The sequence below is a fragment of the Schistocerca americana genome, chromosome 4 (assembly GCF_021461395.2).
Source record: "Schistocerca americana isolate TAMUIC-IGC-003095 chromosome 4, iqSchAmer2.1, whole genome shotgun sequence".
Taxonomy (NCBI): domain Eukaryota; kingdom Metazoa; phylum Arthropoda; class Insecta; order Orthoptera; family Acrididae; genus Schistocerca; species Schistocerca americana.
The window spans coordinates 668,020,601-668,046,952 of NC_060122.1; the positions used below are offsets into that span (position 1 = coordinate 668,020,601).

The 26,352-nt window shown below is 38.1% G+C and overlaps 1 protein-coding gene across 1 annotated transcript in view; it reads right to left on the reverse strand.

Annotated features, from left to right (window-relative positions):
• Nucleotides 1-26,352, reverse strand: part of LOC124613688 (degenerin unc-8-like) — a 214,160-nt gene that overhangs the window by 25,318 nt on the left and 162,490 nt on the right. Inside the window, exon 6 of the mRNA XM_047142405.1 lies at nucleotides 24,512-24,593. Within this exon, the coding sequence (XP_046998361.1) occupies nucleotides 24,512-24,593 (82 nt within the window). The remainder of the gene's footprint in view (nucleotides 1-24,511; nucleotides 24,594-26,352) is intronic.

Here is a 26,352-nt window from a genome sequence, read left to right on the forward strand (position 1 = left end):
ATGTGTAATCTTAGTGAATGTACGGGAAGTATATGAAGTGCTGCCTCATTGTAACAAAAGGAGAATTACAATTTTGTTGCAGATGAAGTGCTCACTATTATTTAGTAGGAAGTTGAAGATATTTAGAAATTTACAGATTTCAGCATGGGGCTGCAGCAATAAAGAAGTCTATTGTTTATTTCTTTCAAATAGTCTTTGTACGTTACTGACAGTACAGTTAGGCTTTTAGCCTTCTGCCGCCAAGCAGTGTGTCAGCAGTGTGCAAGTAGCAGCATTACTGCATTTACTAGGCAGTCTTGTATTTTAATAACTGTTTAAATTTTGTGTTGAATTGTTTGTACTCTCTGTAGATAGTTCAGACGTTCTTTGCACAACAGTATTTAGCACGGATAGGAACTGTGACTGCTGTGTTCGGATGCAGGCTGAGTTGGCACCCCTTCGCTCCCAGCTTCAGGCAGTGTTGGCTTCGGTCACACAGCTTGAGGCTGTTGCCAATGGGCATCACTGTGGGGGTCTGGATGGGGGTTTGTTGGGGACGGCCAGCTCGTCCCACGCATCCCTCGATCAGGCTACGACTGTGGCTGCCCGGGATACTGCCCACATTGTGGCTGATCCCTCACCTGTGGTAGAGTGTGAGGTTGTCTCGACGTGTGGCAGGGGGTGAAAGACATACCAGAGGGCTGAACGGAAGGCCTCTCCAATTTGTCTGACAAACCTGTTTCAGGCTTTGTCTCCGGCTGATACTGATCTTCGGCCGGACATGGCTGCTTGTCCTGCTCCAGAGGTTGCCCCTCAGTCTGCAAGATCTCGGCAGTCACAGAGGGTGGGCTTACTGGTAGTTGGGAGCTCCAACGTCAGGCATGTAATGGGGCCCCTTAGAGAGATGGCTGCAAGGGAGGGGAAGAAAACCAATGTGCACTCCGTGTGCATACCGAGGTGAGTCATTCAAGATGTGGAAAGGGTCCTTCCGGATGCCATGAAGAGTACAGGGTGCGCCCATCTGCAGGTGGTCGTTCACATCGGCACCAATGATGTGTGTCACTATGGATCAGAGGAAATCCTCTCTGGCTTCCAGTGGCTATCTGATTTGGTGAAGACTGCCAGTCTCGCTAGTGGGATGAAAGCAGAGCTCACCATCTGCAGCATCATCGACAGGACTGACTGCAGACCTTTGGTACAGAACCGAGTGGAGGGAGGGTCTAAACCAGAGGCTTAGACGGTTCTGCAACCGTGCAGGCTGCAGATTCCTCGACTTGCGCCATAGGTTGGTGGGGTTTCAGGTTCCGCTGGATAGGTCAGGAGTCCACTACACACAGCAGGCAGCTACACGGGCAGCAGGGGTTGTGCGGTGTGGACTGGGCTTACAGAAAGGGCAACAGCCTCAAAGGGAGCAGGGCAAAGTCAGGAAATGCGGGGACCAAGCAGAAATTGGTATTTTAATTGTAAACTGTCGAAGCTGCATTGGTAAAGTACTGGAACTTCAAGAGCTGATAGAAAGCACCGAAGCTGAAATCGTTATAGGTACGAAAAGCTCGCTGAAGCCAGAGATACATTCTGCCAAAATTTTTACAAAGGCACGGACGGTGTTTAGAGAGTATAGATTGCATGCAACCGGTGGTGGCATGTTTGTCACTGTTATAGTAGTTTATCCTGTAGTGAAATAGAAGTGGATAGCTCCTGTGAATTATTATGAGTGGAGGTTATACTCAACAATAATGATTAATAATTGGCTCCTTTTACCGACCTCCCGACTCAGCAGCATTAGTGGCAGAACAACTGAGAGAAAATCGGGAATACATTTCATTTCACATCAATTTCCTCAGCATGTTAAAGTCTTATGTGGAGATTTCAATTTACCAGATATAGACTGGGACACTCAGATGCTTAGGACAGGTGGTAGGGACAGAGTATCGAGTGACATTATATACCCGAACTTTTCGACTCTGTAGGCGCAGAACAGGGACTCAGTGATAATGAGGCCAGTGCAGCATCCCTGAATATGGAAGAAAATAGGAATATAAAAAAAGGGACGAATGTTTATTTGTTTAGCAAGAGTAATAGGAGGCAGACTTCAGACTACCCAACAAATCAACACTAAAATTTCTGTCCCGACACTGACAATGTTGAGTGTTTATGGAAAAAGTTCAAGGCAATCGTAAAATGCGTTTTAGACAGGTAAGTGCTGAGTAAAACTGTGAGGGATGGGAAAAACCCACCGTGGTTCAACAACAAAGTTAGGAAACTACTGTGAAAACAAAGAGAGCTTCTCTGCAAATTTAAATGCAGCCAAAACCTCAAACCTCTCAGACAAACAGAAGCTAAACGATGTCAAAGTTAGCATAAAGAGGGCTATGTGTAAGCATTCAGTGAATTTGAAAGTAAAATTCTATGTACCAACTTGACAGAAAATCCTAGGAAGTTCTGGTCTTACGTTAAATCAGTAAGTGGATCGAAACAGCATATCCAGACACTCTGCGATGATAATGGCATTGAAACAGAGGATAACAAGCGTAAAGCTGAAATACTAAACACCTTATTCCAAAGCTGTTTCACAGAGGAAGACCGCACTGCAGGTCCTTCTCTAAATCTTCATACGAACATAAAAATGGCTGACATCGAAATAAGTGTCCAAGGAATAGAAAAGCAACTGAAATCACTCCACAGAGGAAAGTCCATTGGACCTGATGGGATACCAATTCGATTCTACACAGAGTACATGAAAGAACTTGTCCCCCTTCTTACAGCCATGTACCACAAGTCTCTAGAGGAACGGAAGGTTCCAAATGATTGGAAAAGAGCACAGGTAGTTCCAGTTTTCAAGAAGGGTTGTCGAGCAGGCGTGCAAAACTATATGCCTATATCTCTGACATCGATCTGTTGTAGAATTTTAGAACATGTTTTTTGCTCATGTATCATGTCATTTCTGGAAACCCAGAATCTACTCTGTAGGAATCAACATGGATTCTGGAAACAGCGATCATGTGAGACCCAACTCGCTTTTTTTGTTCATGAGACACAGAAAATATTAGATACAAGCTCCCAGGTAGATGCCATTTTCCTTGACTTCCAGAAGGCATTCAATACAGTTCCGCACTGTAGCCTGATAAACAAAGTAAGAGCCTATTGAATATCAGACCAGCTGTGTGGCTGGATTGAAGAGTTTTTAGCAAACAGAACACAGCATGTTGGTCTCAATGGAGAGACGTCTACAGACGTTAAAGTTACCTCTGGCAGGCCACAGGGGAGTGTTATGGGACCATTGCTTTTCACAATATATATTAATGACCTAGTAGGTAGTGTCGGAAGTCCCATGCAGCTTTTTGCGGATGATTCTGTAGTATACAGAGAAGTTGCAGCATTAGAAAATTGCAGTGAAATGCAGGAAGATCTGCAGCAGATAGGCACTTGGTGCAGGGAGTGGCAACTGTCCCTTAACATAGACAGATGTAATGTATTGCAAAGACATAGAAAGAAGGATCCTTTATTGTATGCTTATATGATAGCAGAACAAACACTGGTAGCAGTTACTTCTGTAAAATATCTGGGAGAATGCATACAGAACGATTTGAAGTGGAAGGATCATATAAAATTAATTGTTGGTAAGGTGGGTGCCAGGTTGAGATTCACTGGGAGAGTCCTTAGAAAATGTAGTCCATCAACAAAGGAGGTGGCTTACAAAACACTCATTCGACCTATACTTGAGTATTGCTGATCAGTGTGGGATCCGTACCAGGTCGGGCTGACAGAGGAGATAGAGAAGATGCAAAGAAGAGCGGCGCGTTTCATCACAGGATTATTTGGTAAGCATGATAGCATTAAGGAGATGTTTAGAAAACTCAAGTGGCAGACTCTGCAAGAGAGTGCTCTACGTTGCGGTGTAGCTTGCTGTCCTGGTTTCGAGAGGGTGTGTTTCTGGATGAGGTATCGAATATATTGCTTCCCCCTACTTATACCTCCCGAGGAGATCACAAATGTAAAATTAGAGAGATTCGAGCGTGCATGGAGGCTTTCCGGCAATCGTTCTTCCCGCGAACCATACACGGCTGCAACAGGAAAGGGAGGTAATGACAGTGGCACGTAAAGTGCCCTCCGCCACACACTGTTGGGTGGCTTGTGGAGTATAAATGTTGATGTAGATGTGAACTACACAGTTTACATGCAGCAGTAACAGCACTCATAATCTGAGCACAAGCATTTGTCACAAAAAACCGAATCAGTGCTCAGTTACAAACTTATGGTTAATACATGTTGTAGTATCTTCCAGCATGAATTATTTGAATTATATAAGTAATACTGTAGTTACTAGAACAAAGTATTTGTTTCTGTGTCACTGAATTACTTTAGTTGGCATGGGTAGGCTGCATGAGATTTTTTATGGAAAAAGTGTGGAATGTCTTCTGTTTCAAAATTTATTAAAGATGATTTCATTGCTATATATTTTAATAGGTGCAGGCTCTGCTACAAATTTCAAGAAGTGATGGATCCTGTGCAAGGAAAGGTAAATTTCCATGGTCAATATATGAGAGTTAAAGCTGGCTGACTCCATTAGCTTAATGATTGACAGTCCTATGTGACTGCTCCAATATTACTATCAGGTATTTCTATGACATATGAGACACACATTATGACTCATTAATAGTGAAGTGAAAAGTAAAACATTTTTCAGCTTCACAAAACATGCAAATGTCAACCTTTGTAAGTGGTAAATATCAACATTTGTAGCAGGCTGACACCTGTTGTTATTCGATTGAAAAATATTGCATTTTCATTGCATAACTCATCCTTACTGTCTGTGGAAAGTCAGATGTTGTAATAATGCAGTAAATGGTAAATGACGGTAAACAGCAGAGAATACTGAAGAAATAATAGAAAGATGACTTGCACAACAAAATCTTTACAACATGGTGGTGACTCTGTGGTGATGCCCTTCAACACTATCCCCCCACCCTCCCAAAACAAAAGATTCATTGTTGCTGTTATGTGATGCTGTGAGTGAAATCTCATAGTTTCTCTACCCAAATTATCAATTTTACGTCTTCACTGTATTCTCAGTTATTATTCAATTTTTTCCTTTCTACTTCCACTTTTACATTTTATCTTCCATTTTTTTGTCTTCTTTCTTTCACTGCGGCAGTTCTCATCTAGCATAAAACTATTTTATTGTCTGACTAAAGGGTTTTTATTGCTCTCTTGCCATCTAACTTCCCCTCTTTGTTTTCTTTGTCCCTTACCTGATAGTATTTTTAATGGCAGAACATTTTTTTCCTAATTGCCACAGCAGCAAATAATGACCTCTGGCTCTATAAGTTGAAACGCTATATGTCGTAGTCAGTTATTTACATTATCTAAATGAATGTAATTTATGTAATACTGGCATGACCTTTAAGCAATTATACCTTTACCAAATATAACATTTTTAACTTCTAATGGACTGCCACTGTTTCTGACATCTCAGAATACTCTCAAGGCATTGTGAATTTATAATCCATTTTCTGCAAGACAACAATGTGATATTCCTTTAGTCTCAATGTCCAAATATTTGCAATGAACCATAATGACAATAGCTTAAAAATGGTAGCAAATATTTGTTCAAACAGGAATATATAATAATAATGATAATAATAATTTTATTGTCATTCAGTCATCACACCAATAGACAATGTCACATACAATATAATACAATTGGTAATTTAAAACAAACAACGGGCTTGTTATTAGTGTCCCAATATTATATTACAGTTGAAACATTCATTCATTCATGTCATAGAAGAGTGGATAACTAACCAGTCATACAGTATTTGTTTCAATGTTTATTCACATAATTCTTGTACAGATTGTGGAATCGTATTAGATAATTGTTGCCCCCTGAGTTCATAGCTGTTCTGTGATTTGACAGTCTGTCATCTAGAGTATAAATGCAATTGTTCCCTCTTGTATTGTAACACTGCACATTTTCTCTATGTTTTGCTTCCAGTAATGGAAATACATGGCAGAATTTAAATAATTTAGGAGTAAAGATAACAAGCCATTGAATAGTAGAGCTGCTGAGTTGTCGACCACCACATAAAAAATACTGGAATATTGCTAGCTTTCAGACGAATACTTTTTTGAGCTAGAGTACACATACATATGTCCCCTCCCCCCCTCCAATTTCCCCACACACCCATGCACACAAACACACTTGTATGGCTACACTGTCCTAGTACTCTAGCTCAAGATAGTACTCAAGCGAAAGTTATAAAATATTTCAGTCTTTTTTACATGCCTGTTGATGACTTAAAGCCTCTATTATTCAATGAGCTGTCAACTTTACTGCTAAATTATGTAAATACTCTAATGGAAACTCCTTGGTGGAACATAAACAATTTTAGTAAACTGAGAATAGTTGAGGTGCTCAATCATCAGACATACACAATGTGTTCAAAAGTATCCGGACACCCCCAAAAACATGCTTTTTTATATTAGGTGCATTGTGCTGCTACCTACTGCCAGGTACACCATACCAGCTACCTCAGTAGTCATTAGACATTGTGAGAGAGCACAATGGGGTGCTCTCTGGAACTCATAGACTTTGCATGGGGTCAAGTGATTTGGTGTCACTTGAGTCATACGTCTGTATGCGAGATTTCCACACTCCTAAACAACCCAAGGTCCACTGTTTCTGATGTGATGGTGAAGTGTAAATATGAAGGGACATGTACAGCACAGAGACTGCCGACAGTTGAAGGGGGTCTTAATGTGTAATAGGCAGACATCTACCCAGACCATCACACAGGAATTCCAAACTGCATCAGGATCCACTGCAAGTATTATGACAGTTAGGTGGGAGGTGGGTATGGCAAATGCCCGGTGAATGTCATCTGCCAGTGTGGTAGTGCCAACAGTAAAATTCGGAGGTGGTGGTGTTATGGTGTGGTCGTGTTTTTCATGAAGGGAGCTTGCACCCCTTGTTGTTTTACATAGTACTATCACACCACAGACCTACACTGATGTTTTAAGCACTTTCTTGTTTCCCACAGTTGAAGAGCAATTCGGTGATGGTGACTGCATCTTTCAACATGATTGAGCACCTGTTCATAATACACAACTTGTGGCAGAATGGTTAACTGACGATAACATCCCTGTAATGGACTGGCATGCACAGAGTCCTGACCTGAATTCAATAGAACATCCTTGAGATGTTTTGGAACGCCGACTTCATGCCAGGCCCCACCGACTGTTATCGATACCTCTCCTCAGAGCAACACTCCATGAAGAATGGGCTGCCATTCCCCAAGAAACCTTCCAGCACCTGATTGAATGTATGCCTGCAAGAGTGGAAGCTGTGATTGAGGCTATGGTTGGGCCAACACCATACTGAATTCCACGATTACCAATGAAGGGCACCATGAACTTGTAAATCATTTTCAGCCAGGTGTCCAGATACTTTTGATCACATAATGTATAAAGAGGACTGAGAATACTGACAGCTTTCAGAGAAGTCCTTCTTCAGCACTACAGAGTACAAATTGCAATGTAACTGCCACAGTCAAGTGGTATTGTAGAACAACCCTAACAATGTCAACCAATAATATGCATTTAGAATGAGATTTTCACTCTGCAGCGGAGTGTGCGCTGATATGAAACTTCCTGGCAGATTAAAACTGTGTGCCCGACCGAGACTCGAACTCGGGACCGAGTTCGAGTCTCGGTCGGGCACACAGTTTTAATCTGCCAGGAAGTTTCATATCAGCGCACACTCCGCTGCAGAGTGAAAATCTCATTCTGGAAACATCCCCCAGGCTGTGGCTAAGCCATGTCTCCGCTATATCCTTTCTTTCAGGAGTGCTAGTTCTGCATGGTTCGCAGGAGAACTTCTGTAAAGTTTGGAAGGTAGGAGACGAGATACTGGCAGAAGTAAGGCTGTGGGTACCGGGCGTGAGTCGTGCTTCGGTAGCTCAGTTGGTAGAGCACTTGCCCGCGAAAGGCAAAGGTCCCGAGTTCGAGTCTCGGTCGGGCACACAGTTTTAATCTGCCAGGAAGTTTAATAATATGCATTTATTGGTCACTGTATTGATCACATAATTTAAATCTTATAATTTTCATAAAAAAATGACATTTTTATGAAAAACTATAGTTACTGTAAAAATAAATATGACAATAAAAGTTAGAACTTAAATGGGGAAACATTAATGCTCATAGCAAGTGAAGAAATTGTTAAATTAGAAGTAATGAAAGATGAACTCTGAAAGGATTGTAATTTTGTAAGTACAAAGAAATATTAATGAAATATCAAGTTTATAGTTATGTTGGTTAAAAATGTCGCACAAAGAAACTGTTTGTGTATCATCAGTCCAATTATAACTAAAATCTCAACAAAGAATGAAAATATGTAGACTCAATGTTAGTCTTTCACTCAGTACAGTGCTATATGTGTTACAAGTAATTTGTAACATAAAATGTTTAGACTAATGTGTGACTTGTATACTCTTTGCCTGGTGCAATAGCACAAGAGTGTACTTAGATTGTATCATTTTACTTTTGTTTTATGGACTTGGGACCAACTGAACACTCACAGGAATGAGGTAAGTACTTGAGTCATTGTTTCTACCATTACTACTTCCATTGACAAAATGTGGTCGAATTATTAGCTTACTTGCTACAAAAAACCCTGTATTTACTAAAGTAATTAACTGTTAGCTGTACAGGTAAGCTTCTGTGTGTGTGTGTGTCTATATATATATATATATATATATATATATATATATATATATATATATATATATATATATATATATATATATATATATATATATATAAAAAAAAAGAAAGATGATGAAACTTACCAAACAAAAGCGCTGGCAGGTCGATAGACACACAAACAAACACAAACATACACACAAAATTCTAGCTTTCGCAACCTATGGTTGCCTCGTCAGGAAAGAGGGAAGGAGAAGGAAAGACAAAAGGATATGGGTTTTAAGGGAGAGGGTAAGGAGTCATTCCAATCCCGGGAGCGGAAAGACTTACCTTAGGGGGAAAAAAGGACAGGTATACACTCGCACACACACACATATCCATCCACACATACACAGACACAAGCAGACATTTGTAAAGGCAAAGAGTTTGGGCAGAGATGTCAGTCGGGGCGGATGTACAGAGGCAAAGATGAAGTTGAAAGACAGGTGAGGTATGAGCGGCGGCAAATTGAAATTAGAAATTAGCGGAGATTGAGGCCTGGTGGATAGCGAGAAGAAAGGATATGCTGAAGGGCAAGTTCCCATCTCCGGAGTTCTGACAGGTTGGTGTTAGTGGGAAGTATCCAGATAACCCGGACGGTGTAACACTGTGCCAAGATGTGCTGGCCGTGCACCAAGGCATGTTTAGCCACAGGGTGATCCTCATTACCAACAAACACTGTCTGCCTGTGTCCATTCATGCGAATGGACAGTTTGTTGCTGGTCATTCCCACATAGAACGCTTCACAGTGTAGGCAGGTCAGTTGGTAAATCACGTGGGTGCTTAGCATTATCATTTCCTCTTTCTTAATGAATATATATATATATATATATATATATATATATTTGTGTGTGTGTGTGTGTGTATGTGTGTGTGTGTGTGTGTGTGTGTGTGTGTGTGTTTTTGTGTGTGTGATTATATAACTTTGAAGAAGGAATTGTCCCTAAGCCAGCAATTTTTTCAGGTCTTGATATCTTTCCTATTAAAGAGCCAGTGAGTTAAAAATTAGTCTATAAATTACATATATCAAGTGTGTATTCATAAATGCTCACTTTTCTCCACAAACACCCACACCTACCCACATGTAGTTGTCAATCAGGTTGTTTTCTTATTAGAAGAACAATAATTCCTAAAATATTTAGAGTGTCAGAGTGTGTCAATAAGTAACAGAGGTAAGCTGTGAGACAGATATGCCAAAAAGATGGAAAACGAGAAAGACAGAAACTTCTAGAATATTCTACAAACACTCTAAAACTTAACTGCTGATACTATGTTCTATAAATTCTGAACTTTGAAGAAATATAAGGCAAAGTTCTGCATATATGAAAGAGTATTATTTCAGTGACAAACAAAAATGAATTGTTTGTCATTAAGATGCCAAAACAGAAGACAGTGTTTACACAATCTCATGCAAAATCAAATAGGGATATGGCAGAATGGAGAAATGAAACAGAAAATTAATTACAAAGATAATTTACTATAACCAAAGGAACAGAGAACTGAATAAGACAACATTTGTTGACAATTTTTCTGATATTTTGCCAGTATGGGTGGTTAGCATTATCATTTCCTCTTTCTTAATGAAGCTATTGTCATTTTTCAGGCTCAACAAGGCAGAGGAAAGCCTAAAGCTAAACAGATCTTGTATTACTGTGCTGCAGTGACAACCATTGCAGGTAGCATGGACAGAACCACAGCAGCAGTCACCAGAGAAAAGCCCTCAGTCATTGACTCAGAAAGGACACATAATCTCCAGTGGTGAGCTCACATCCAGTACACCATCAGCAGCAGAGTGTCAAGGTTTGACAGTATCATCCACTTGTGCTGTTAAATGTCAAAAAAATCATCACACAAACATTGGGCAATGAACATGAGACAGAAACAAACAGGCAACATGTCAACATGTGGCCATAAAATCCCCAATAATTTTGAATAAGAGACATTTGAAGTGCAAAAAACACTGAAGATCTTAGAGAAGAGGCCAGAATTATAGTAAATGCAATCTGAAACAGGGAACAAGACAAACAACATCAAGAAACAGAGGAAGATTGAACAGCCTTCACAAAAATCAACAAGTTGAAGCCTGCAAGAACTGCAGTTTGGAACATTTGGTCTTTCACTGTGATAGCAAGAACGAAATAAAGCCTCTGACCTAAACTGAATATATTACATGTATGGTATCTCTTTTTCAGACATGTCAAACAGGACAATTGAAGTTGAGCTCTACACTGGAGATTGTGTGTCACTGCCAAGCCAGTGTTGAGAGCTTTTCTCTGATCATTACCACAGTGGTTCAGCGCTTGCTACCTGCAATGGTTGTCACTGCAGCAAAGTAATCCAGCATCTGTTAAGCTTTAGGCCTTCCTCTTTCTTGCTGAAGCTGAAATACGAAATAGCTTCAATACGAAAGAGAAAATGACGGTTTTTGGTGAAGATTAAGACTGATTATAATTAAAATGAAATATTATTGTAAGACATGAAAATTATTTACATTTTTTGTATATATGTTTGGTACCTGTTCTTTCGGACACCACACAGTCATGATTACACAGCCATATATACATGTGATGAAAGAGAAATACCAATGTCAGTCATGTAAGAGCACTGAAGTAATTCAATGGTGGCAAGTTAAAATTCATGCCGAACCGGAACTTGAACTCAGATTTCCCACTTTTACTCAAGCAGTCACTTTAACCCTTTTGGCTACCTGAGCACACTTCATGACTGACACAAAGTTGCAACTTCTTGCACACTATTTTGATGGACAGGAGGGCACTATGGAAAGTAACAGGGAACAATCATGACAAAAATGGAAGATGATACATATCTAGATGACAACGGGGTGGCAGGGGATGTACTGGATCAGTCTGGTTCAGATCAAGTAGCAAGCAATATAAATTGTACTGTATCCTCCATCAAACTAGGATTTTCAGACCACAATGCATTAATTTTGCAGGTCTGGTTGCAAAATAACAGTCACAAACATAATAAAATCACTGTACAGAGGAGAAACTTCAATAAAACCCACATGCATACTTTCCTCTTTGATATACAAAATGAAAACTGGCAAAATGTATATGAGGCTCAAACAGCAGACAGCAAATATGAAGCATTCTTGGATATTTTCTGTTATTATTTTAATTGCCACTTTCCCTTAGAAACAAAATGTATCAACAAAGATAGAAAACTCTCCAGCTGGATCACGCCAGGAATCATTAGATCATCGCAAATAAAAAGAGAACTTTTTTACATCAGCAAATCTAAACTAGGCAATAGTGAAGCATTTAAGTCATACTTTACTCTATATAAAAAGATATTAAGGAACGTAGTAAACGCAGCCAAAAAGCTACAGAATGATAACTACCTCAAATTGTCATCAAAAAAGAGCAAAAGCATGTGGCAACTTATTAATATGAATACTAATAGAGGAAAACAACTAAAAAGTGATATTACCTTAAAAATAAATGGAAAATTAGTCTCCAGTGGGAAAGAAACAGCAGAGGAATTCAATAACTACTTTACAGAAACAGTTGAAAACCTGGCTAACCATCTTAAAAATACCTGTCCCTTACAACTAGAACAAAACTTATGCTCTGAGACACTATTTTTAAGGCCTACATCTGAAATTGAAATAGAAAAGACACTTCACACCAAAATTTTAAAAAAATCATCTGCTGGACAAGATCAAATTCCATGCTTCCTCCTTCATAATTGCAGTAACTTTATCAGTAAACCCCTAGCCCACATAATAAACTTCTCATTCCTGAATGGTACATTTCCTGGTATGCTCAAAATTGCAAAAATTATACCTGTCCACAAAAAAGGAAGCAAAGAGGATCCCAGTAATTATCGACCCATTGCACTGCTTTCAACTTTTAATAAAGTATTTGAATATATAATGGCCACCAGAATCATGTACTTTCTAGACAAAGAAAATATCCTGTCACTTGCTCAGTTTGGCTTCCAAAGTAAGAAAGCTACAACTGATGCAATACAAGAATTTCTAGATTATGCACTGGAGCTTGTGAACAAAAAACTCCCAGCCATAGGTATCTTCCTAGATCTAACAAAGGCCTTCGACATGGTTAATCGTAGTATACTTTTGCAAAAGATGCATTCCTATGTAATAAGAGGAAATGCCTATGACTGGTTTAAAAGCTATTTGGAAGATCGACACCGAGCGAGGTGGCGCAGTGGTTAGACACTGGACTCGCATTCGGGAGGACGATGGTTCAATCCCGCGTCCGGCCATCCTGATTTAGGTTTTCCGTGATTTCCCTAAATCGCTCCAGGCAAATGCCGGGATGGTTCCTTTCAAAGGGCATGGCCGACTTCCTTCCCCGTCCTTCCGTAATCCGATGAGACTGATGACCTCGCTGTCTGGTCTCCTAAAAAAAAAAAAAAAAAAAGATCGACAGCAGTATGTCGAATTAAATGAAACTAAGCTCTTAGGTACAGCTAGCACTGTACATTCCTCCACACATACCATAAAGCGAGGCATTCCCCAAGGCTCTGTCCTGGGCCCCTTGCTGTTCTTACTTTACATAAATGACCTTCCTCACAGCCTACCAGACACAAAAACCCTTTGGTTTGCTGATGACACCTCTGTACTCATATCTGCGCCCGAACAAATTCTCCAATCTAATATAGATAGAACCACAGATCAAATAAGTCGATGGCTTCAAAATAACAGGCTGCTTCTTAATGCAAAAAAGACAATTGCAATAACCTTCCACACTGCCCAAAACAGAAATCCATTACTACCAACTATATCACTGGAAAAAAATAATGTTAAACTTGAAAATGAAATAAAATTTTTGGGGGTCACTATTACTGATACGCTCACATGGAAAAGGCACATTGACGTTACCAGCACAAAACTTAGTAAAGTATGCTTCATGATCAGATCAATAAGGAATGTCACTAACACAAGTACCCTAACCACAATGTACCATGCACTTTTTCACTCTGTACTTAACTACGGAATCATCTTCTGGGGCCAAAATTCTGAATCGATTAAGATATTCACACTGCAAAAAAGATAGTCAGAACAATTATGTTCAAAAACAAAGAGACACTTGTAAACCATTATTTAAGAAACTAAATATTTTGCCCCTCCCATACCAATCCATACTAGAATTATTATTCTTTACCAAAAAAAGTATCAATAAAATCAGAAAAAATATGGATTACCACGATTATGACACAAGATCAAAAACCTCTTTATTAATACTTCCACACTCAACAAAACTGTACTGTGATGGTGTCAAAGGCATGGGAATAAAATTATATAACCATCTTCCAACTTTTATACAAGAAATCCAAGAAATAAATAAATTCAAACAGACAGTGAAATCTCTTTTAATAAAAGTCTGCTTTTATACCATCCAGGAATATTTAGAATCAAAATTGTTGTAGTGCATGATAATGTATCAAAGCTGAATGTTATTAAGTCAATTTTGTCACATCATGTAACAATTCTCTGTAAAGCTGTAACTTTAAGTAACATAATTTGTAGGTTATGTAAAATAATCATTCTTCTGTGTTCTTTTTTACTGTTTTAGACTCCTGCAAACTGTATATTTGTATTGACTTATCCCATATCGGTTGTACAAGCCATTGTACTGATTTGATCTATGGGACAAATAAATAATAAATAAATAAAGTGAAAACTCCAGATATAGCAGGAGTGTAGAAAGTATTTAAAATTTAGAAGAGTACAATGGAATCAAGATTAGTGCAAAACACTAGTGGATAATTAGAGTTAAATACTCAAATAAGAGAACAATTTTTACCATTCAAAACAGAGAAAAATACTGAAACAGGTGAACTGTTAGTGGCGAAACTTTAAGAAAGTAATGGTGGAAAATAATGAAATTGAAAGTCAACTTGAAATAATGAAAAAAATTCAGATTTGAAACTGTGTATCGAAACTGGATTCGGTAACACAACAGTTATGTACAGTAATAGTAATGACAGTTAAAATAGTTTTCTTGTTGAAGGAGAAAATCCAATTGAAGAAGCCAGTAATTTTGTTGTTGAACAAGATGAAGTTTTAAATGGTAGTATAATACCAGAAATGAACACTACCTACTTGAACAAAATTGCACAAACTATGAACTTTTGGTGACAACCAACCACAAAGAGAACTCTGAAACTGATATCCTGGCATGTCTTTTGTGTAGTTTTGCTTTTTCCTGAGTCGCTTTTCTTCTTCCATGTTCTTAAGATGTGTATGCAACACTCATCTGCTGGGTAAAGTGATTAGATAATAATAAGCTCGTCTGCTGTAGTACATGAATTTCACATGTGTGACCCTGATGTTCATGAAGATGCTGATTCTATGCAACCAGTTTTCCCATGAATATAATGTATTTTTGAACTGTGTTATGAGGTGAAAATTCAGTGTAGTTTTGATGTTTAGCCTTTCATCACATCCCACAATATTCTTCAAAATGGCTTACCTACTCAGCATGTACAATGCCCATGGATAATGTGTTTTTTCATTGACTGTTTTGATGTTTGTGTCTCCCCACTTTGTTAGTGCATGATAAACAATGACACTCTTCATAACCATTATTGCTACAGGACCTGACATTCTATGCATTGTGCCCCAGCGATTCAGTACATGTTGCCACCAGTGTTCACTAGACTGCATAACACAGTTACGATCCCAGACATCGTTCACCAAACAGTTGGCATTTATAAAGTTTATTTACTGCACAGTGTTGTTTACTATGCCATTTCCAACACCATACGTAGTGCTACCAGAAAATGTTCCATCTGGGTTGTTAAGCCTAGTTTACACGACAACGCTAGGTTGCAGGCAACAGTGCTACCAACCACTGCACAACTCGTTGCTGAAACTAAACACTTTCAGCATGTTCCAACTTTGACAACACTAGTTGCATGAGCTTTCGAGGTTATATGTGTTCATAGAGTGTAGACAAACTGAAATATGAAGTGGGGAATGGAGAATAATGTTTGCTTTTTGGATATCTATGCTTTGCATAGGTGTTTGTGGGATTTTAGTGATGCTGATTACAAAAATAAACAAAGTATTTCTGCCGCTGAGGCCGTCATGTGTGATCACAACATAGATGGTTTGACAATATCTGAGCTGCAGGGTAAAATTTATTGAGTTAGGAGCAGATACACAACTGAATTAACAAAAATACAAGCAAGTGTAATTATTGCTGTGGCAAAGCTCTCGTCTACAAGACTGAAATCCCATCGCTCGATTTCCCAACACTTTGTTAAGCAATATTGTTGACAGGAAGGAAGGCTATACAAATTCAGGAAGCTGCATTCTTTATTCAGTATTCATCTATTTAAAACATCGCTGCAGTGTTCCCCATTCATGTATGTTAGAATTTCGAAATATTGCCATTGTTCAGATCTATCTTCAAGAGAGTAGTTTGCAAATCATTCTCTTCTTAATGCAGCCTGCTTCAAATAATTCTTGCTTTTAATGTTAATAATCATTACTGCTTAAGTTAATAATTGTTGGTGTTAATGAAAAAGCGTCATCACCAACTTAAACCGCAACATTCCATGAGTGGGGCCCTGTGTTCTTCACACTCATTCCCTACACACTTGCCATTCACGTGAACCACAACCACAGTCATGCCAGGCGAAATGGGCTACTGTTCTGCATTCCACTCAATCTCCATATGGGCCTCCAGTGACACATCAATCTCGCAAGGACACCAACAGTGCACTCTGCAACCAGGGCCATCGCAGCCGCATCGGCCTGGCATTCGGCAGAGGTGTTCACATCAACCACAGCCATGTCTGTGCTTGTTGTAATGGGTGAGGATGCTTCCATGTCCCACCCCCCTCCCCCTCCAAGAGGGCCTCGGGAGACACTCCTTACAATGCATTCTCATTGCCCTCACACTCGGCAATACCAATTGCTGCTGCCACACTGCTCAACTGTATCACCATATCCACTACATGCAGTCCCTTACATGTGCACGCCACCACCAAAACCTGTCATCTTGCAACTGCCACTGTTTCATCCAGATAACCCTCATCAAATGTGGTTTACCATTGTGGAGTAAATTTTTGCCAAAAACAACTTCATGCAAGATAGCAACAAATATCTAAACCTGGTCAAACATTCAAATGACTAATGTGTAATTTTCAGTAACATTATTGCTGCACCATCAACCCATGACAAGTTCAGTGCTGTGAAGCTGACAATCACGCAATGAATTTCACTGCCCTCCACTGTACCACTTCCACAAGTTCATTATAGCAAATTGTAAGATGACCACACCCCACAACCAAGCTACACATGAGCCCATCCAGATCTGCACATATGCTTCTGACAGTGATGTCACAGCTGCTGCCCAGCAACCAGACCTTTGTGCGGTCAACATACACCTGCACATGTCCCATCCACACAGTCAAAGAGAAAGAGAAAGAGAGAGAGAGAGAGAGAGAGAGAGAGAGAGAGAGAGAATGAGAGAGAATCTCGGCATAATCACAACTTTCACTTGTGGACAGTCGGTAACTGTGAATTTAAAAAAGGAGAAAGCCTGGGATTAATGGAACATAAGAGTGATTTATTGTGTTACACCTTCATTTCAATGCTTTTTGTTTCTTTTTTGTCATAATTTATGATAAAAGTGCAATAAAACATGCACTGTTTATCATTTCATGACTGTGTTACAGATAAATTAGCTACTGTGCAGCTTTTACTTGCTATGCAGGAACCAGCATATTTCAATCATGATATAGCACTGTATCTCTTACTGAAATGCACAGCGAGTAATCCACAAGGTAACAATATTGTAAATGTGATTTATGATAACTCTGTCTGTCTGTCTGTCACCTTTTTGCAGCTGAACCACTGAATCAAAATTGATGAAGTTTGCTGTGGAGACAGCTTGAACCCTGAGGAAGAACATAGGCTACTTGAAAAATTAAATTAGTAAGCAGAGGTGATAACAGTTGACAATATTGAACTGAAACAGCAAAACGTTTGTTGGCAATGCACTTTTTTACAATATGTTGCACAGTTAGTAAGAGCTATATCGTATTGGAAAGTACAAAATGCAGATCTTGAAAAGATCTACATAAAATTCCACAAAAGCATATGCTTATTTTTTACGGTTCACCTATAATCACCATTTTTGTCTTTTGATTACACCTGGCAGAGTGAATCCAAAAGACATCACAAAAATGGCAAATGTGGGTGATCCACAAAGAAAGGTACATGTTTTAGCAGAGATTTTTGTAGATATTTCTGATCTATATTTTAGTATGACATCAAATTATGTACCACATACTGATTAGGCAGGGTGTTACCACTGGCAAACATTTCACTTTATATAGCAGATTGCCTTTAAATGGCTGAATAGACTTTCGTCAAACACATGTAATGACATTTCTGATTCAAGTAGCCATCAAATAAATATAAAAAACTGCATTGAAATCATTGCATTTATATCAGAGCTGTGATGACATAGACATACAAAGACTGAGCAAGGTGGCACAGTAGTTAGCACACTGGACTCGCATTCGGGAGGGCGACGGTTGAAATCTGCGTCCAGCCATCCAGATTTATGTTTTCTGTGATTTCCCTAAATCACCTCAGGTAAATGCTGGGATGGTTCCTTTGAAAAGGCATGGCTGACCTCCTTCCCCATCCTTCCCTAATTCGATGGAACTGATGACCTCGCTGTTTGGTCCCTTCCTCCAAATCAACAAGCCAATATACAAAGACATATAACTTACATCACCTGACTTCATGTGATGGGGCAGCAAAGAGAATGGTGCACATCATGAGTTGTGCTTCTCTGATACTTACTGACTATAAAAATACTACTGATGTATGACTGAAGGTGCAGGTAAAAGCCAATTGAAAAAAGACACTATTTTTAATCACTGGAGAACTTTTGGAAATGGTTACAGACGGCACTCAGTTTATGAAGCAGCATACAGCTATGCTTTGAACAGACAAACAGACCCCACTTTCAGACAAAGTCTGCAGAAGAGTATTACTGTCTATCATTGTTCATACCTTTTCTTGATCATTTGTTAAATGAAATGTCATTAAGACTTCTTGCAACTCAGTTACAAGAATTGGACACTTACAAAAATTAGAATTGCAAAACTTAAGTGATGTGTTCAAAAAGTAAGGTGACTTTATATGAAAACTTTTATGAAAACAATATTTATTTATTCATCAGTATTCATGTTGTCCCCTTCAAAGTAATCCCCCTCAAATGCAATACACTTGTTCCAATGCTTCTTCCAATCCTCAAAGCACTTGTCATAAGCAGTTTTTTGTACAGCCTTGAGAACTTTCAGCGATGCATTTTTTATTTCATCAATCACTGGAAATCTTTGCCCTTCCATAGGTCTCTTCAGTTTTCGGAACAGCAAAATGTCGCAAGGAGCTGATGCATGATTTTTGTGTTGTTTTTGGCCAAAAAATCTCTCACAAGCAATGATGATCGAGCAGGTGCACTGATGTGATGTAAAAGCCATGAATTGTTTTTCCACAATTCCAGAGTTTTTTGTGCGTTGCTTCTTGCAAATGGTAGATAACATCAAGGTAATACTACTTACTGACCATATGACCATGCACTACACCACAGTAATTGGAAAAAAAGTGAGCTAAACTTTGACATTTGATCGAACTTGGAGTGCTTTTTTCAGTCTTGGCTCTATGGGATGCTTCCATTGGGAAGATTGAGCTTTGGTTTCGATGTCATAACTGTAAATGTTTTGTCACCAGTTATGACCCTTTTGAGAAAATCAGGATCATCAACGACATAATACAAGAGCTCCTGAGCAATGCTCATGCAATGGTTCTTCTGGTCGAAATTGAGATGTTTTGGAACAAACTTCGCTGACATGCATCTCATGCCCAAAATACCCAAAAAATTGCATGACATGAGACGACCGATATGCCAAGACCCTCAGCAACTTCTCTTATGGTAATTAGACAATTTTCCAAACCAATTTTCTTCACAGCTTTCATGTTAGCATCTGTTGTTGATGTGCTGGAGTGTCCAGAGCGAGGTTTATCATTGGCATCTTCTTGGCCATCTTGGAAGGGCTTGTACCACTTGTAAACATTTTTTTTACTTAGAGCTGACTCACTGTATGCCACTGTCAACATTCAAATATTTTAGAGCACTTGATTCCATTTTTCACAAAAATAACTTGATGCAAATTCTTTGTTTCATTTTTCATAATAATCGAAAGTTGCCAACCACATTAAAACTTGTCTAACCTTTCTATCTGTCAAAAACAAACAAAGTATGCTACACACTTGGAACTGTAAATGGATGTTTCAGATGTGTACCAATGTAACAAAAAAAATCGATAATTGAATGTACATTGCCAATCTATTTCTAGAACAGCCCTTATAGAGCATGGTTTACAAAGAGCTGAACCATACAAAGATGATGTGACATCGTTTTGAAGCTTTGAAGAGAGAGAGCTACAAATTTGGCAACAAATTCACAAAAATATGAAAAGGTCTCAATTAGAGGCCTATAATGGCTCTGCCAAATATTGGAGTCTTGAGCCAGTTGTTGTGCACATTTCCTATGACAGCCAGAACTGTGGAGAGATATGAAGACATATCACCATCTGAAGACAGATCAATGGAACAGGATGACAAAGGTTGTTTAAATGGACTGGCACAGATGCATAGCCATCAAGATATTCCATCAACCATGAATGCTGAGGAAGTGTTGGACAGCTTCTGCAGGAAACACAAGAGGAAACTTTCATTGCATCATGTTTAATAATAATTGTGATAAAATTATGACTGTAATAAAATTAAATTTCTAATATGTGTATCATATATGATAATGACTGTAATAAAATTAATTTTGTGTGCATGTGTCAGAAAAACATTCTGTACCTGCCCTGGCAAACATATTTGTTTTCCAGAAACCTTTACATTCACAACAGTACAGAATGAGTATGTCTTTGGTGATTAAATGTTTCTCAGGGTCACAAAATGTCATACATATGCTATGCATGATATTCTATGAGGGGAGTAATTGCAGTAATCTGAAGATTGATGGTCTCTGATCTAAATTGTATCTATTAATGCCAGGTTTCTCTACAACTGTTTTCAATATCAATAACTCTGGAAAGCTAATCATGCAAGTATATTTTCAAAACAAAGATGGATAAAATTTAATAGCAATTTGATAGATGATAATCATTTTCTTCTATTATTACTGATAAGGTTATGATCACCATTTACTACAGACACATTACTAGCAAACAGTTACGGTTGACAAATTTTTATTTTCTGTTCCTTCAGAGAACTTACTGTTGTCTGGTATTATTGAGTGTGTGCCTGTTCCTGTCACTAAGACAGCATCGTCATCGATTGATATCGAGACATTGTTAGGTACTGGTGCTACGGACACTTCACCAATTCCTGATAGTACATAAATTTTACCAGCTTTATTTAGTTACTACTAAGAATAAATTATCTCCAAGTATTTCTATTGTTGCTAAAAATTTACTGTCCAAAGTAACTACTGGCAAATTACTACATTCTTATATTACTAAGAAGTTGCTATGGAAGATTTACTGCATGCTGACATTAAGTACTAATATCTTATGTCACTGCTATAGGCACTGAGTTTAAAAAGCCATTACATAGCTTCAAGGATAAGTGATCTACCATATGTCATCCACATAGTACTACTTACTTCACCTCTGATTATATCACACATGAACTGAGTATACAGTTGAAGATTTATATTTAGGATACAAGAAGCATGTGCTCCAAGGATTACTATTTAAAATTATGTTTAGTACTGTAAAGAGAACGCTGACAAGATTTAGTGGATGTCAAAAAGTGAAAGTGTTTACTAAAGGTGCCTGTAATATATTGTATTTAATGATACCAAAGACAGTTTGGGATATTTTGGTTGTGGACCATGGTAGTTCACCACCTTGGGGGAAGGTAGAATGGCAGAAACTCCTACTGGCCTTGTGCATTTGTGTAGTATACACACACATATAGTGACACAGATTAATACAGGATGTGACACACTGATATTGACAGCATCCATTAATGACACATAAAATAAACAAACTTACAAATGTACTACAGGTTATAGAACATGACAACCATTATGAAAAGTTTTACAATGTGAGCAACGTAACATCTCAAAACTTAGGATACTGACATATTCACAGGATCTTCAAAATGTGATTTGTCATCTGTGGGAGGAGGGATGGGGGCAAAATTTGGTACTGCAGTGATTTAAGATGATATTTTTAAGCGAGTGTCATAGACAAAACATTTTGTAACTGAACTGTGGGGGGTTGTTATGGAACAAGAGAAGCTAATTAGATAATCATATAGGGTAGAAAGCTAATGATAATGAGCAGTACATGAAGTGGAGGTAATTTTATGTACATATGAAATGATATATAATTATGAATGTTATTGTACAATGAACCTATTATTCCCTGGTTAGGAGGTGTCATTTATTAGAATGTATCATGATAGATTGAATAACATTAAAACCCATGAGGAATCATAGCATTAATTAATATTGTGATCAGGGAACCATTTTCTTTTGTCATTAAGGAATGAGCAACTGTATTGTGTATATTATTGTAGTGTGAGGAAGAGGGACTCATTGAGAGTCAACCAACAGTTACCATCATGTTAGCACCCATTGTCCTCTGTGCAAGGAAAAACCCTTTCTTTCCTTGTTAAAGGGAAGTAGCAATTTGTTGGTAACTACCATGGTTTTGCACCCTATCCAGTGAAACAATTTTTTTTCCACTGCTGCACGGAGATAATGGTTTCTTGATTTCTGGTTCGTATTTGCTCAGATAGTGGGGTCATATAGAAATAATAATGCTATAATAGTTTACATGTTTGAGGAAACAGTACATCCTATAAATCTTCCTCAATGAGAGACATACCGTAATTTAGTGATGTCAATCCCCTAACAAGTTTATATACAAAGAATATTATGAAACCAATGAACATATCAGTCTAAGAATAAATTTTAAATGAATATCTGATGGAATATAATTAAGTTCCTTTTTATAAGGGGTTTTTTTAGATTTAATTTACTAACTGACAAATTCAGAAAAAGGATTATTACATTTGCTAGGGGGGGGGGGGGGGGGGGGGGGGGGGGTAGCAATATTAATTGGCACAGGTTGTACAAAGGAATTTTGTATTGTTTTGGATTTACTATATGCTACTGGTTGGCGCTTACATAACATTTGCTAATCGGGAGGTTAGCTTAATCCTATAAGTGGCCAAGTCTATTAAATTGGTTACCCCTGACTTACCCAAAAGGACTTCAAATGAGAGAAAGAGGTACAGCTGGTTAACCACCTCCTCCCCCCCCCCCCCCCCCCCCCTCCCTTGCAGTTAGGTCTGCACATATAGCAATGTACATTGCCTCTGGATGAATTAAACTACTACTACTACTACTACAGATAGATTATGACAAAGATATTTTACATCTGTGCCATAATTAAAGAATCTATAGTTGGATAGATGAGTGGCTGCTTTGCAGCATCGACTCAAGTAACTTTCACACAAAGCAATCCAACATCTTAAAACAAAAATGTAACTTACATTTTTCTGAATCTATTTTGAATTGAATAGTCAAAAGGTGATGGACTGTGCCAATATACTATGTGGCCCTGCACCATAGGCCAACAGATTGTGGTTATAATAAGTAAAAGACGTCACAGTTGATTTTGACAGGTACCTCAAAGCAGGATCTATTTGCATTGGTGTTCTTTAAATTTCAGTGATGATGCAAGAGTAATAAAATTATTTAAATAATGTATTACAATATTTGATTTCAATATATAGAGAATATTATTACATTAAGAGAGCTGATTCAATTAGTAGACCTGTTATTACTAAAACCTATGTAATTATTTGACTTTAAAAAGAAACATAAAAAGAGGTGATAATATGCTTTCAGATGTAAATTGAACTTGTAGCTTTTAAGAAAATGAACTTATGAAAGAAAGATGAGTCTTGTTTGTAATATTTTGTAAATGCCCATGTAATAAACATGAAACTGTTGCACAACTCAGTGGAAATTCATTGGAAGTTGTTAAAAGAAAAAGAAGCTAATTAATGTACTGCAAGTGAGTATATTTTCAAGTATCAATTTTTTCACGATTTTGCCACCAATAAACCCTCTCAATAATGAGATGCAAAGAAATTTGAGGATGACACCCCAGTCTACAGATATAGCATACAAGCCAATGAAGTAAAAAAAATGTAATGATGTAACTGTGATAAACTTTAAAATTTACTTAATAATAACAATAAAACTCTTTTATTTGATAGCAGGTCTTAACTCTGCCTGAGCAAGGTCAGGTAATGCAGATTGTACAAAATAATGTGCCTTGCCATGATTTTTTTTTTTTTTAATAATCTGGTAGGCACACTAATTCAATAGACTTGGCATGATCTTCTAGTGAACTTTCTCAATCTTTTTCTGCATATTCAGATTCCTTATCCCAAACAAACAATCCACCATGGAGTTTTGAGAATTTGCATACACACCAGATTTTGCTCATGACAACCTTAAAATGTTAATGAATCTAAATTGTTCAGTTCAACCAATTGCTTAACATAGTATAGCAACATTTAAGAGAATTTAGACTGCATCACAGAATTATAACAATAATATATACCCTAAACGTGAAACACAGCTAAAAAAATGTTATAAAATAAACCAATTTAACTAAAATGCTTAAAAATTAATACTTTCTACTCCTTAAAATATTTCTCTAACTTACTTACCTGCAATCGACATTACAACTGCAGGCCCGTAACCTATGCTCAAATTCCTCAAGGACGGTGAAGGCACACTGGGAGTCACTACCTGCATGCACAAAACTAAATACATTAGTACTGAAAACATGAATTTCGATGTGGCTGATCATACAATCCACCTCCTACATAATGAAAATAATCTGTTACTGACAATATAGCGTAAATGGACAGATAAAGTGGCAGCAGGAGAACACGTACACAAAAAGGTTTAACTTTTATAAGCTTTTGGAGCCAGTGGCTCCTTCTTCTGGCAGGAGAGTTGAAGGGGAAGGAAGAGGGGTGAAGGAAAATCACTGCAGAGGTTTAAGAAAAGGGGTACAATTTAGAAAAGTTATCCATAACCTCGGGTCAGAGGAGACTTAGCAGACGGGAAGTGAAGGAAAGGGTCTAACTCACTCCCCCCCCCCACTCACCACACTCAAACTCAAGCACCCAGAACACCTCACTGTGGTAGGTTACTGTGCCAAAACAGAGAAACTCTCTTTCCTTGTGGACCAACACCTTCGTTCTCTTATCCGTAACCCACCCTCTGATACAAAAGACATCCAACATTTCCTCTACCAGTTCTCCACTGTTTCTCTTGCTTTATGACCTGGCACCCTGCTCATACTCTCAATGCCACTGTCCTCTAAACTACCAACCCCAACGGCCATGGCCTTGTCACTACTGAATTCCACCTTTCCCAATGCCCAACCGACTCTAAGCCAACAACCTTCCCCCTGGTCACCATGACCAATTTAATTCATCAAAAATTCTATACTCTCATAGTAGATATAATCCTGTTAAATGGCTTGGTTAAGCTGTTACAGCCTGAGGTGGTATTGGGTAATTTGGGGGCGGGGGGCTCCTTTGCGGCTGGTGCATGGGATTGTTTGGAGGATTAAGGGCATGTGTGAGTATAGTGTGGGAGAATTCTCTGCAAGCCCAGTTTGGAGGGTAGTGTCTGCTTGATCATCCATTCATCATGTTTTGAAGCAGAACCCTTAGGAACTAGGATTGATCAAAAGACAATCAAATCACAAAAAGTTAATATTTACACGATATTAGCAATAAACTATCACTATACAAGCTAATTCTATTCATGTCTACAAATTAAAAATAGAAATGGTTATTCTTTCTCACTTATTACATAGCTCATGTTTTAGTTTAATGTTTACTTGGTTAAAATAGTGTTTTCAGAGAAAATAATTACCACATCTATAAATTAAGAATTTGAAGGTACAGAACTAAATTTGGGACTTTTACCTGAAAAGTCAGACGTGCAAAATTTTCTGTATTGTCATTATCTATAAATTAACATACTTGTTCTTTATTAAAGTATGCTTCAAATAGCATGCAGGTCCATATATTTTTGTGTGGTATTATAGTTTATTAAAAATATTTGTTTCTACTGTATTATTATTTGTGGTGTGGGGCAGTTGGATTTTCCCAACAGATGCCTTTATGTCATAGTGGATATGGCACAGAGCTCGCAACTCTGCATGAACAGCATAAGGGCCCCTCAGAATAAGCAATGTCAAAGATTGTCAATGAAGAATATCCAGCAATAGAATTATGGAAAGTCTTGTAAAATATTCACAGATCATTTTAAGAGAGTATAATTCTGACATGTAAACTGACAGCACAATTGTATATGATCATATAATAAATATTCATACTTATATAATCCAGTGGACAATTATTTCCATAAGGAAGAGAATAATAACAAACACTATACAAAAATTAAAAATACTTAAGCACTATTTTATGATATTGCCACCCAGAACCTATCATGTGGTGATACTTGCATGAGATACAAATCTGGAAGA